Source organism: Tachysurus fulvidraco, chromosome 14 (genome assembly GCF_022655615.1).
Source record: "Tachysurus fulvidraco isolate hzauxx_2018 chromosome 14, HZAU_PFXX_2.0, whole genome shotgun sequence".
Lineage (NCBI taxonomy): Eukaryota > Metazoa > Chordata > Actinopteri > Siluriformes > Bagridae > Tachysurus > Tachysurus fulvidraco.
This window is the reverse complement of record NC_062531.1, coordinates 17,909,494-17,922,085: the sequence shown is the minus strand read 5'-3', so window position 1 is coordinate 17,922,085 and position 12,592 is coordinate 17,909,494. Positions and strand designations below refer to the sequence as shown.

General features: G+C 36.9%; 1 protein-coding gene across 1 annotated transcript in view; it reads right to left on the bottom strand.

Moving 5' to 3' along the window:
- Positions 1–1,322: 1,322 nt before the first annotated feature.
- The window catches only part of LOC113658544 (dedicator of cytokinesis protein 3-like), a 66,189-nt gene continuing 54,919 nt past the window's right edge, over positions 1,323–12,592 (bottom strand). Inside the window, exons 40-54 of the mRNA XM_027171083.2 lie at positions 12,443–12,547; positions 12,197–12,338; positions 11,825–11,991; positions 11,651–11,737; positions 11,305–11,484; positions 8,962–9,045; positions 8,771–8,887; positions 8,590–8,678; positions 7,857–7,971; positions 7,684–7,765; positions 7,407–7,519; positions 5,360–5,444; positions 5,117–5,224; positions 4,545–4,627; positions 1,323–3,375 (exon numbers count right to left, since the gene is read on the bottom strand). Coding sequence (XP_027026884.2) covers positions 2,773–3,375; positions 4,545–4,627; positions 5,117–5,224; positions 5,360–5,444; positions 7,407–7,519; positions 7,684–7,765; positions 7,857–7,971; positions 8,590–8,678; positions 8,771–8,887; positions 8,962–9,045; positions 11,305–11,484; positions 11,651–11,737; positions 11,825–11,991; positions 12,197–12,338; positions 12,443–12,547 — 2,160 coding nt within the window. The 3' untranslated portion in view covers positions 1,323–2,772. The remainder of the gene's footprint in view (positions 3,376–4,544; positions 4,628–5,116; positions 5,225–5,359; positions 5,445–7,406; positions 7,520–7,683; positions 7,766–7,856; positions 7,972–8,589; positions 8,679–8,770; positions 8,888–8,961; positions 9,046–11,304; positions 11,485–11,650; positions 11,738–11,824; positions 11,992–12,196; positions 12,339–12,442; positions 12,548–12,592) is intronic.

The following is a 12,592-nucleotide window of genomic DNA, read 5'->3' as shown; positions in this document are numbered from 1 at the left end:
AGTTATATAATAATTAATTACATATACATAAAATGAAATAGACATCAGTAAATTTACAACTGTATTTAGTAGTAGGAGCAGGCATTTCTGACTTTACTATACTAGGTTTGGGTCAACTACTTCTGTTAGGGTCAACTGCTTATAAAAAATAAAATAAAAATAAGAATAAAAAAGATTGAAGACCAAGTAAAACAAGAAGTAAAAAAAAAACTCATTCAGGTACAACTGGGTTGAAATGTCTCCTTTTGTTACCATTAACAGTAGTAAGAATTATCATACAAAAAATATAATTTAGCCAAAATATATATATTTTTTGTTTCATCTTATTATTTTTGCAAAAAGGGTTCTTTTGAGATAAGTATAACACCCCAAAAACACTATTTCTTAGAGCGTACTATATAAAAGAAGAAAACCTGGATAACTCCTAGTCAGTAAAATCAGCAAATAAAGTCAGTAACTATAATATTACTAATATTATTTAGAAAATGTAGCTATAACAGAAAGGAATATGAGCCTGGACCTGCAAACAAGTCCTGAAAACCTAACCTGTTAAACTGATTAGATGGATATGCTGTAGTTAGATGGCTATAGAGTAAGAAATTTGGTATAGTAGGATAAATCATCTTTTTATATTTTTATATAAAGCTTACTATTAGGTTTAATATATATTTCCATTATTCCATCATCATCTCTGCTGGCAGTTATTTGACACTGCATTTTATAATGTTGAGCTATTTAGATTTGTTTTTAATGTGCCATCATTAACTGGTAATGGTTTAAAAATGTACTTTCAAATGCTGATACAGAAAAGCTATTTCCTATATCTATGTCTAAGTTTAAAACTTTCCTATAGAATATTGAGATTTATAAAAACAGAACTTTTTTTTATATTAATACTACTTAATACTACTACTACTACTACTACTACTACTACTACTACTACTAATAATAATAATAATAATAATAAGAAGAAGAAGAAGAAGAAGAAGAAGAAGACGAAGAAAAGAAGCAGAAGGTGAAAAGGCACAAAAAGCCCTCTATCTATCTATCTATCTATCTATCTATCTATCTATCTATCTATCTATCTATCTATCTATCTATCTATCTATCTATCTATCTATCTATCTATCTATCAAACCGAGTTTACAGTAATACTGTTTAAATCCCATAGTGTTTGCATTGCCTACCTCCTGTTTTCAAACATCTGTTGCTGCTGTCCAGCTGCTCGTTAGCTGAGCAGGAACAGAACTACTGTGAACATAACTATTAGGGTTTATTCACATCCACAATCATATTCTAATTTAAAAGCAAAGTGAAACAAATTCATAACACTGTTTATTCATGCATTCACGATATGTACAAGAGGGCACATTGAAAAGAGTATAAATATTTTTCTCTCAGACTTAATATCTCAAGTCTAGAACAAATGAGACAATCACAAGCTATTGTAATTTGCCAAGTATAAATATGAAATTCCAATAATCTTCATATGTCACTTCTGGATTATGTACATGAAACAGACACAATAGCTTTAAGAGTGTGATTATTCAAAAGCATGTATCGCTAGGCTGTTTTAATATGTATGTACAGTGAATGAATGTACATTGTAATAATGTGTATTGTACGTTTTGGTGGGTTCCCTGTAGCCACCATGCTCATTAGCATCTAATATGCAAAAACACACCTGAGCTTCTGTTCCTGTTGATTAGTAATTGGGCTGCACCGGAAGAGAATCTTTCTAGTGACTATGTAAAATAACACATAATGTTTTATCAAGTCAACGGATTGCAAAAGATTAAAATTAGAAAAACGAAGGTAGCATTTACTATTTATGTTGAATAATCCTACATGTTATATCCTATGCTAAATACATGTTAAATCCCTCCAGTTCAATCAATATAAAATCTAAAGCTATCTAGATTACAAATGACTGTAATCAGCTGTCTGTGTGCCACATTATTATGAGAGGTATTGAGTTCTAGTTGGTATGCTTAACCAAAAGATGACATATTCAAAAACTTCCTGAATAAAGTTATTTATGAGAGGTATGTGTGCTTGTGTAGCCAATATAAAAGCATACACTGTTTGTAACTATACTGAGTAGTTCAGATTCATCCACCAGGAATATGAGAAGAAAAGTTTAGTGGTACACACCCAAGGGATAAGGAACCATTTCATTAAAAAAAAATTGAAAGCTACTAGTCCATAGTATATTTTGTCTGTGGTTAGGACATCATCTGCTAGACCATGCTATATGAAATGTACAAACAGAAATGTTAAAATTCTCTGAAATATTTAGAATCAATATGGTCTGAGAATGATTACACAGTCAAACTGGGGTGTGCTCTCATTTAGAAGCATTGCACTTGAGGAGGAAGGCCTCTTCTTTTCATCACTTTAGAAGACCACACTAAGCAAGGAGACTACAGGGATTGTCTATATTATATCTTCACTATACTCACAAAATATAGATTTTCTTTTAAAATGGTACAAAAACCATGCTCACAGACATTTTAAACACCAGAGTATGATTTGTAAGCGTATACTGAAAGCTGAAGCATGGTCTGATGGTCTCTAGAGTCTGAGGTACAAGGCAAGTCCTGGTCTAGAGGCTGCTGTCATGTAAACTATAAATATGAAACATTAACACAAAGCCTCCTGACACCAGACTAACCCACACATGCAGTTCAGCTTAACACATGGTTGAAGATTGTAGCACTTGAGATGAACTTTTCCTTTACAGCCACCCTCTTCCACTGGCTCCCTTTGTCTTCATCCTGCATTCTCCTCTTGCTCCTCTCTGATACCCTGCTCCCAGGTGGCACGTTGAGGAGGAAATATTCGTCGAGGGAGGGGAACTGGGTGTGTCGCTGTTCCCTCCTCCTCTCTCTGGGCAGGTTTAGGTGGCACAGTTGGAGTTCCGGCTCGACGTAATGAGCCATGCAGGTGGTGATGGTGGTGATGATACTGCTCATGTATGGCACTGAAACCTGCCGGGCACAGATGGCACAGCCTCTGGGGCTCCACAGGCTCGTTGTCTGCACTGTAGGCTCCATAGTGACCTTGACTGTACTGAGCATGCTTGGGGGCTGAGGAGTAGGGCATGTGTTCAGGCACTCCGCTGAAGTGCACATGTGGATAGTGAGAGCTCAGGTGATCATCAGGGTTCCAGTAATGAAGTTGAGCAGTTTCCATGGGATTGTCATTGCGGTTCAGCATAACATTTTCATTACGGCTCGGTGTCTCGGCGTGGCTGTGCACACTCTCGCTTAGGGATGAGACGCCACTGCTGGCGCTACCTGAGAGTGTGGAGTTACTGCCACCCAAAACTGACACAGGGCTGGTGGGAGAGCCTGGGATAGGTTGAAGTGGAGACTGAGCAGATATGAGGAAAAAATAAATAGATTATTTTTATTGTACAAAATACATTATACTGTACATAAAAAGAATTTATATAGAAACAGTTGATATTTAGTAATAAATGTTATTATAACGTTATAATAAAATTCTCTTCATTAAGTCCAAATAAGTATTCTTAGAATTCATGGTAGATCTGTAGATGCTGCATGTATATAATTTATGAAGGTTGCTCTGTCTATCACTTTACTATAAAAATTGGAAAATATACTATTTTCAGTAAATATTCTGTTAATGAGTATCAGTAAATATTCTGTTTTTATAATTGTTGGTTGTTAAATATATATTTTTAAAAGCTATAGTTAGTACATGCTGTGTGGAAATGAAATCTAGCTCACTGTCTGTTTACGCTCTATCTTTATGACGGTCAACATCAGGGGCAGTTCTAGGATTTCATCTTTAGGGGGGCTTAGCCCTCAGTGAGAATTTAAAACAAGAATAGTTTTATATTATATGACTACATAGTAAGCCAAAAGTTATGTTATTATTTAAAATGGCAGAAGTGGACACCAAAATTTTATGCATGATGTAATGATGCCAGTCTTAAATCAAATCAGTTCATGTATGTGTGCATTCTCTACAAACAGTGAGTCCAATGAATGCGGTCATTAATAAAATAAATATTCACAAGACAAAGAACAAATCAATAAATGTTATTTTTATTCAGTATTGAATGGATTGTTTGCATTAATATTTTGTTTGTGCTATCAACTCTGGTAATAAGAATAGTGAAATAGCGCTCTGACTGACTCTGTGCTTCTCCGTTCAAATAAAGCAGACAGCTGATGACGCACTTTGAAAGACTACAACGCACGCGCGTAAAAGCAAAAAAGTAAAAATAAAAGTAAAAAAAATTCGCTCTTGGATCAAACTGATAAATAATTTTCTTTCCTGCATTTTACACACATCCTGCATTTTAATGTATTTTTTTATCTTTATTTTTGAAAGTAAAAATTATACTTATAGTTTTAGGGTGGCTGAGATCACAGACAGGGGAGCTGGAGCCACCCTAAAAAAGGCCTAGAACCACCCCTGGTCAACATGCTTGGAGGAGAAGACTTAATAAATGACTGTAACAAGCAGTCTGGAAAGACTCTACATTTATATAGAAAGAAAATTTTGCTTACCTTTCTAAGTGAGCGTGTAGGCAAAGATGGCGGAGCTTCACTAATATGTTGTTGGAATGCATCAAAGTGCATCAAAAAGTGACCTGCATTGACAAATAAGGATATGACAAATCAAGAATCATATTCATAGTAGATAACATGGTCTGTGTGTATATGGATATTTTAAAGATATCTATTGTTGCATGTACCACATGTGGTAAGTGTGGTGCTGTTGCTAAAATATCTCAGAGTGATTCATGTTCAAGAACATGATTAAAATACAGTTTTTAAACCAGGCATTTACCTTGCAATCACCAAGCCTCCCTATATTATAATGTATTCTACTCCATTTTTAAAAATGTTGCTTCCTTCTAGAAATAAATCCTTATCCAATAAGCAAAACTAGATTATAAGTTTATTTTTATACTTTGAAATGAGTAATGAGATTTTTTTATTATTGTAATCTTATCATAGGAAATAATAGGTTATTTGGTCTACATTCAAGATATTGTCACCTTCACTTTTCAACAATTTACAATGTAAGTTTACTGTACTTTGAAGTGTATGGGTCTATATTTGGGTGACTTCATTACCCTGTGGAAAGATACGAGAAGAGCCATGGGGCATTGTAAGTGTACCCAGGTTTTGCATGTATGATCCAGCTTCATCAAGGGTCCAGTTGATGGGAACTGCAGGAATACCTGGATGGGTGACGCAAACAAAGTACTTACACAGCAAGCTTAACAGAACAGTGTACATTGTATAAATGTCTCTAATTGTAGAGAGGGTGTGCACCTAAACACACACACACAAAGAGAGAAAGAGAGAGAGTGTACCTCTATCATTAAGGCCTGGGTGGGGATCAGAACATGGTTTGCAGGGGCTGTGCTGTTGGAGCACAGATCGTTGAAGGTTGTTCATCTACAAATACAAATCTCACTGAATTGCAGTGGAAAATGAAGAACATGAATTTTGGAAAAAAAAAAATCTAGTATGACAGTTTAGCAAAATTCTGTAATCGCAGATCAGGCATAACATTATGACCACCTTACTGATATTGTATTGGTCCCCTTTTGCTGACAAAACAGCACTGACCCATCAAGGCATGAACTCCACTAGACCCCTGAAGGTGTGCTGTGGTATCTGGCATCAAGGTGTTAGCAGAAAATCCTATACTGTAAGTTGCAAGGTGGGGCCCCCATGGATTGTACTTTTGTTCAGCACATCCCACAGATGCTTGACGGGTTTTAGATCTGGGGAATTTGGAGGCCAAGTCAACACTTCAAGCTAGTTGTCATGTTCCTCAACCCATTACTGGAAAATTTTTGCTTTGTGGCAGGGTAATTATCCTGCTGAAAGGGGCCACAACCATCAGGGAATACCTTGGACATTAGAGGGTGTACACAGTCTACAACGATGTTTAGGTAGGTAGATTGTGTCAAAGTAAGATCCAAATGGATGCCAAAACACAAGGATCACACTGCTTCTGCCGGCTTACCTTATTCACCTAAAACATCCTGGTGCCATGTGTTCCCCAGATGAGCGACGCACAAGCACCCAGTCATTAATGTCATGGAAAAGAAAATGTGATTCCTCAGACCAGGCCAAATTATTCCATTGCCATCGTTGGTGCTTTTGGTGGTGGACAGAGGTTAGCAGTAGCACCCTGACTGATCTGTGGCTATTCAGCTCCATACACAACAGACTGTGATGCACTGTGTACTCTGACATCTTTCCATCAGAACCAGCATTAACTTTAAAAAAGCAGTTTGAGCTACAGTAGCTCATCTGTTGGATTGGAACACACGTGCCAGCCTTTGCTGCTCACATCACTGAGCCTTGTCTGCCCATGACCCTGTCACCAGTTCACCACTGTTCCTTCCTTTCTACCACTTTTAATAGATACAGACCACTGCAGACTTGGAACACCCCAGAAGAGCTGCAGTTTTGGAGATGCTTTGACCCAGACGTCTAGCCATCACAATTTGTCCCTTGTCAAACTTGCTGAAATCCTTATGCCTGCCGATTTTTCCTGCTTCTAATATATCAACTTTGAACACAGAATGCTCACTTGCTGCCTGATAAGATTCATTCATTCATTCATTCATTCATTTTCTACCGTGCCCCCCTGCCTATATATATATATATATACTGAACAGTCATAACATCAACATCTCAATCGCAAGAATTATAAGCAATATTGTATTATATTTTATAAGATATAGCACAATCTGGTTCCACCCAAAGGTGAAAGAGAAAGAGAAAAACTGCATTTAAGGATTCTATTCCAAATGCAACACAGGCAAATCCTATCTGTAACACAGGCACACATTCATCAGCTCTTATAAACATTATTGCCTTCAATTATAACATTCATTCATTCATCCATTCATTCATTCATTTTCTACCGCTTATCCAAACTACCTCGGGTCACGGGGAGCCTGTGCCTATCTCAGGCGTCATCGGGCATCAAGGCAGGATACACCCTGGACAGAGTGCCAACCCATCGCAGGGCACACACACTCTCATTCACTCACACACTACGGACAATTTTCCAGAGATGCCAATTAACCTACCATGCATGTCTTTGGACGGGGGAGGAAACCGGAGTACCCGAAGAAAACCCCTGAGGCAACACCTCAATTATAACATATACCAATAAAATAAATATACTTAGTTAGCAATGTTTGACTGCTTGTTTTTAATATAGCATTTGTTAAAATGGCCACATACATTTTCAGTAGCATTGTTGAAATGATATCAGGTATTTTGAAATAACTTTTGAAACTTTTGTCAAAATTTTAACAACTCAAGACATGCATAAGCAAAATGTTATGTGCAGTTAGATCTTTATCATATGAAAGTGTTTCAGGTTATTATTACCTGTCCGTTTTCATTGTTGCCATAATAAATAGAACTAGGTCTCTCTCTGTGAGGAGGAAGCAACATCAGAAGTTCACGGGAATTCTTATTCTTATCAGACAGAGAAGGAGATCCTGAATGAGACATTGAGAATGTGACAGAATTACAGTAAGGAGAGACAGTTGAAAGGAATAAGGGCAGTATGAGCTGATGTTCACCTGAAGTCAATAAAGCATTTTAGGAAAATCTCTATGAGGCACAGTTAATTTAAGTATATTATACAATATTGTTATTTTACCTCTTGCACTTGAAGGTGCCGAGTTTATCATCTGTGAGGAAGAGGAACGAATGGAGCTGAGGCTTGAGGACGAGGGGCTTGGCTAGTATAACAGAAATACGCATGGTTTCCAACAAATGCTACATCTGCTCATGCATATAATAAAGCTTATCATGTTAAATGAGAACAATCACCTGCATAAGTGGAGAATCATCTTGTTGGTCCATCAGTCCATCTGTCAAAATCATCAAAGGCCCACCTTCACTGGTGGAGGGATGTGATGAGGGAAGACGAAGTGAGCCCAAGGGACTGAAAAGATTGCGAGAGAGAGAGAGAGAGAGAGAGAGAGAGAGAGAGAGAGAGAGAGAGAGAGAGAGAGAGAGAGAGAGAGAGAGAGAGAGAGAGAGATTATAAGACATGAATTCAGAATGTAAAATCACCTCAAGGACTGATGCTATGGGAGATTCAAATAAATATCAACAGAAATTAAATTGGAAAGTGGCATCTGTAGATAGCAAATACAGATAATCAACAGGCCTCATTCACCAAGCTGGATATGAAGAAAGGTTTTGTGCATCATTTGCAAGAGATGTGGCGAAAACCAAGAAAAAAAGGTGTATCCTGCAACAACTCATCTGTTTTCATATTAATGATTCAAAATAAACCCATATATTAGGCAAATATTAAAATAGGACAAAAGAAATAGTGTCCCAAAAACTATGGAAGAATAAGTAAGTACTGTATATATATGCACAACATATGCACATATGCAACCAAAAAAAGATTTTGCTCAGTTTGTACCATGTTTTTTAACACACTAAATGATTGCTAAATGAGGATCAATATTAGGCAACCATACAACAATTTGCATTTTGTGTGCATGTTAAGTTTCAGATAGGCTACCTTTTAAATATCTGTAAGTCTCACCTGTGTCTGTGAATTATTCGGTTACTTTCTGGACTTGGCGGGAGGATCCTCGTTCCTGAAGGAGTGAACCTGTCTAATGCAGCAACTCCCTGTTGTGAAGAATGCAAACACATACACTAATCAAAGTGGACTGATTTTTTTATACAGAGACCATGAAAGCAAAAGCAGCATAAATTCTTACATGAGACAAACCACTCCTCATCACATGGAACTGATCCACCAACTTTTTGTGAAGGGGACGCATTTCAGGATGCACCAGCTTTTCATGGACTGCTAAGCCAACTCCCAGAATGTGAAACTTAAACAAACAAATTTGTAAACTTTATAGAATCTTTTGTTTAGAAATTAATGTGATTTATATGTGGCCCTTACCTGTTCCTGCATCAGTTCCTTTAGCTGGTTAATTCTTTCCATTTCCTCTGGGTGACTACTGATGTAGTCTTTATCAAAAAACGCCTAGAGTGAGAGAGACAAGAGTAAGAGCGACAAATAAAGAAAAAAATATATAATGAATACAATTATGAACAATTATTGACTTTATAGAAGGTGTGAAATAATTAATATACTGTAACTGCAGTTCTGACAGTTGCTGTAAGCACAGGTTTATATTAATCATCATTTCTCATTCATTCATTTAGTAATAGCTCATTCACAGGGATTTGGGTCTGTATCTGTCAGAACTGAAGCAGTTGATTTAAAGTTTTCTGTCATGAAAACGTCTAAGTTCAGATGGCTTTGCTTTGCTGTTTCACTGTAATGAGCTGTAAATCAATTTGCTATACAGCATTAAGTGTAACTATAAACTGATACACACGTGGACAAAATTGTTGGTACCCTTCGGTCAATGAAAGAATAACTCAATGGTCACAGAAAAAAGTTTAATCTGACAAAAGTAATAATAAATAAAAATTCTATGAATGTTAACCAATAAAAGTCAGACATTGCTTTTCAACCATGAATCAACGGAATTATTTAAAAAAATAAACTCATGGAACACGCCTAGACAAAAATGATGGTACCCCTAGAAAAAACTGAAAATAATGTGACCAAAGGGACATGTTAATTCAAGGTGTGTCCACTAATTAGCATCACAGGTGTCTACAATCTTGTAATCAGTCAGTGGGCCTATATATAGGGCTCCAGGTAGTCACTGTGTTGTCTGGTGACATGGTGTGTACCACACTCAACATCGACCAGAGGAAGTGAAGGAAAGAGTTGTCTTAGGAGATTAGAAAGAAAATTATAGACAAGCATGATAAAGGTAAAGGCTATAAGACCATCTCCAAGCAGCTAGATGTTCCTGTGACTACAGTTGCACATATTATTCAGAAATTTAAGATCCATGGGACTGTAGCCAACCTCCCTGGACGTGGCTGCAGGAGGAAAATTGATGACAAATCAGAGACGGTTAATCTGAATGGTAAAAAAAAGAGCCCAGAAAGACTTCTAAAGAGATCCAAGGTGAACTTCATGCTCAAGGAACATCAGTGTCAGATCGCACCATCCGTCGTTGTTTGAGCCAAAGTGGACTACATGGGAGACGACCAAGGAGGACACCATTGTTGAAAACAAATCATAAAAAAGCTAGAGTGGAATATGCCAAACTACATGCTGACAAGCCACAAAGCTTCTGGGAGAATGTCCTATGGACCGATGAGACAAAAATGGAACTTTTTGACAAGGCACATCAGCTCTATGTTCACAGACGCATATCAAGAAAAGAACACTGTCCCTACTGTGAAACATGGAGGAGGCTCTTTTATGTTCTGGGGCTGTTTTTCCTGCATCTGGCACAGGGTGTCTTGAATCTGTGCAGGGTACAATGAAATCTGAAGACTATCAAGGGATTCTAGAGAGAAATGTGCTGGCTAGTGTCAGAAAGCTTGGTCTCAGTCGCAGGTCATAGCTCTTGCAACAGGACAATGACCCAAAACACACAGCTTAAAAACACCCAAGAATGGCTAAGAGAAACATTGGACTATTCTAAAGTGGCCTTCATTGAGCCCTGACCTCAATCCTATTGAGCATCTTTGGAAGGAGATGAAACATGCCATCTGGAAAAGACACCCTTCAAACCGGGAACAACTGGTGCAGTTTGCCCATGAGGAGTGGGCCAAAATACCTGCTGAGAGGTGCAGAAGTCTCATTGACAGTTACAGGAATAGTCTGATTGCAGTGATTGCCTCAAAAGGTTGTGTAAAAAAAAAAATATTAGGGGTACCATAATTTTTGTCTAGGCCTGTTCCATGAGTTTATTTTTTGTAAATAATTTCATTGAAGCATGGTTGAAAAGCAATGTCTGACTTTCATTGGTTAACATTCATAGAATTTTTATTTATTATTACTTGTCAGATTAAAGGTTTTTTCTGTGACCATTGTGTGGTTTTTCTTTCATTGACTGAAGGGCACCAACAATTTTGTCCATGTGTGTATGATGTTTTGTAATAAGATATAAAACGATAAATTTTTAAATATTATTTATTGGCAAATTGTGGTATAAGAGGAACAAAAACCTTGCAAACTGTTAAAGAAAAATAATTTTTTGTAATATATCTTGGAGATTTGTATATGTAAAAACACCTGCACTTGAAAAAAGGTGTTTGTATTATAAAACTGGCATGTAAAGCCCTTTTCTCTATAACAAACACAACCAAATAAAAGTTAGTAAGGGTGTATGTTTGCATTTATAGTAGTTTTAGAGAAAGAGAGAGGTACCTCCTGATAGCGTGCTATTCCTCCATTCACAGCTGCATCGACTGTGCCATTTAGGGACATGCTAAGCAGGTTCACATTACTGTGGTGATGACGCTGCTGATACTGGCTGATTAGAGATCGAAGCTCCTGGTTTTTATTCTCCACAACATATATGGCATTTTCCAGGGGACTAACCTCTACCTGCAATATATGCACACACAAACATACATACAGAGTATATTATTTTAGGGTATATTATTACAATGAACTGTTAATATAATTCTCTGCTGTTGAAAACACCATTAATAATTTAAATATTGCTGATATTGTGTAATAAATTCCCAAAAGTAATAATTTGTACACTCACCACCTCCCTTCTCTCCACTTCAAACCAACGTGAAATACCCGGCAAGGGGCGGCATAAAACCAGAGTGGTTCTCTCTATCCACAAGCTCTGCAGTCCACATACATTTCTTTTTATTAGACCTGTATGATTCTAGAATTTTAAACGATAAAAATTCTAATGCATTTTTATATTTACCCTGAACTCATTTTCTCTATCTTTGGGTCCTTTGTGTAAGGGCCGATCGTAGTAGAAGCGTGAGACATTGTTAATACGATAGAAGCTCTTGATACGTTCAGGCACCCTGTCCATCATCGGCCCATCAGAAAGTTCTGACACTGGTGATACAGCGTAAATCTGAAGATCTAAATTTGTAAAAAAAAAAAATTAAAGAAAGAAAGAAAAAAAGAAGAAATGTTAATATAAAAGTTAAATATGCACTTATTACTAACAATTAATTAATTAATTACTAACTAATTAATGGAAATGAAACTTATCTACATACATACATACTGTACTCAGTGACACATGGTCACTATTTTTAAGCAATAAATGACCTAAATACAGTACATTGTGCATCACTCTGTTGAATGCTGTCATCTGGTTGGTTTGGATGTTGGAGAACAAGAGCTTGTGGGAACTCAGTGAGCATCCTCTGCTGAAAGTCCTCTAGGCGCTCGTAGTCATATCCTTTACACACAAACTCCTTATTCTAACACATACATAGAGACAGATATAAATTCAAATGCATGGTCAACTATAACTTTTTATAAATGTTTAAATTTTTAAATGAATCATCCTCAGAAATAAACTTACACGCAAGAAAAAGGGAAACTTGCGTCCATAAAAGCCCATTCTAAAGAACTCAGGTTCCAGGCGTTGCTGCTCAATGATGTTGTCATAAAAACTGGCCTCCATTTTCTGGAACAGTAAAATGTACACTAAGCAAATACACCTAACAACACA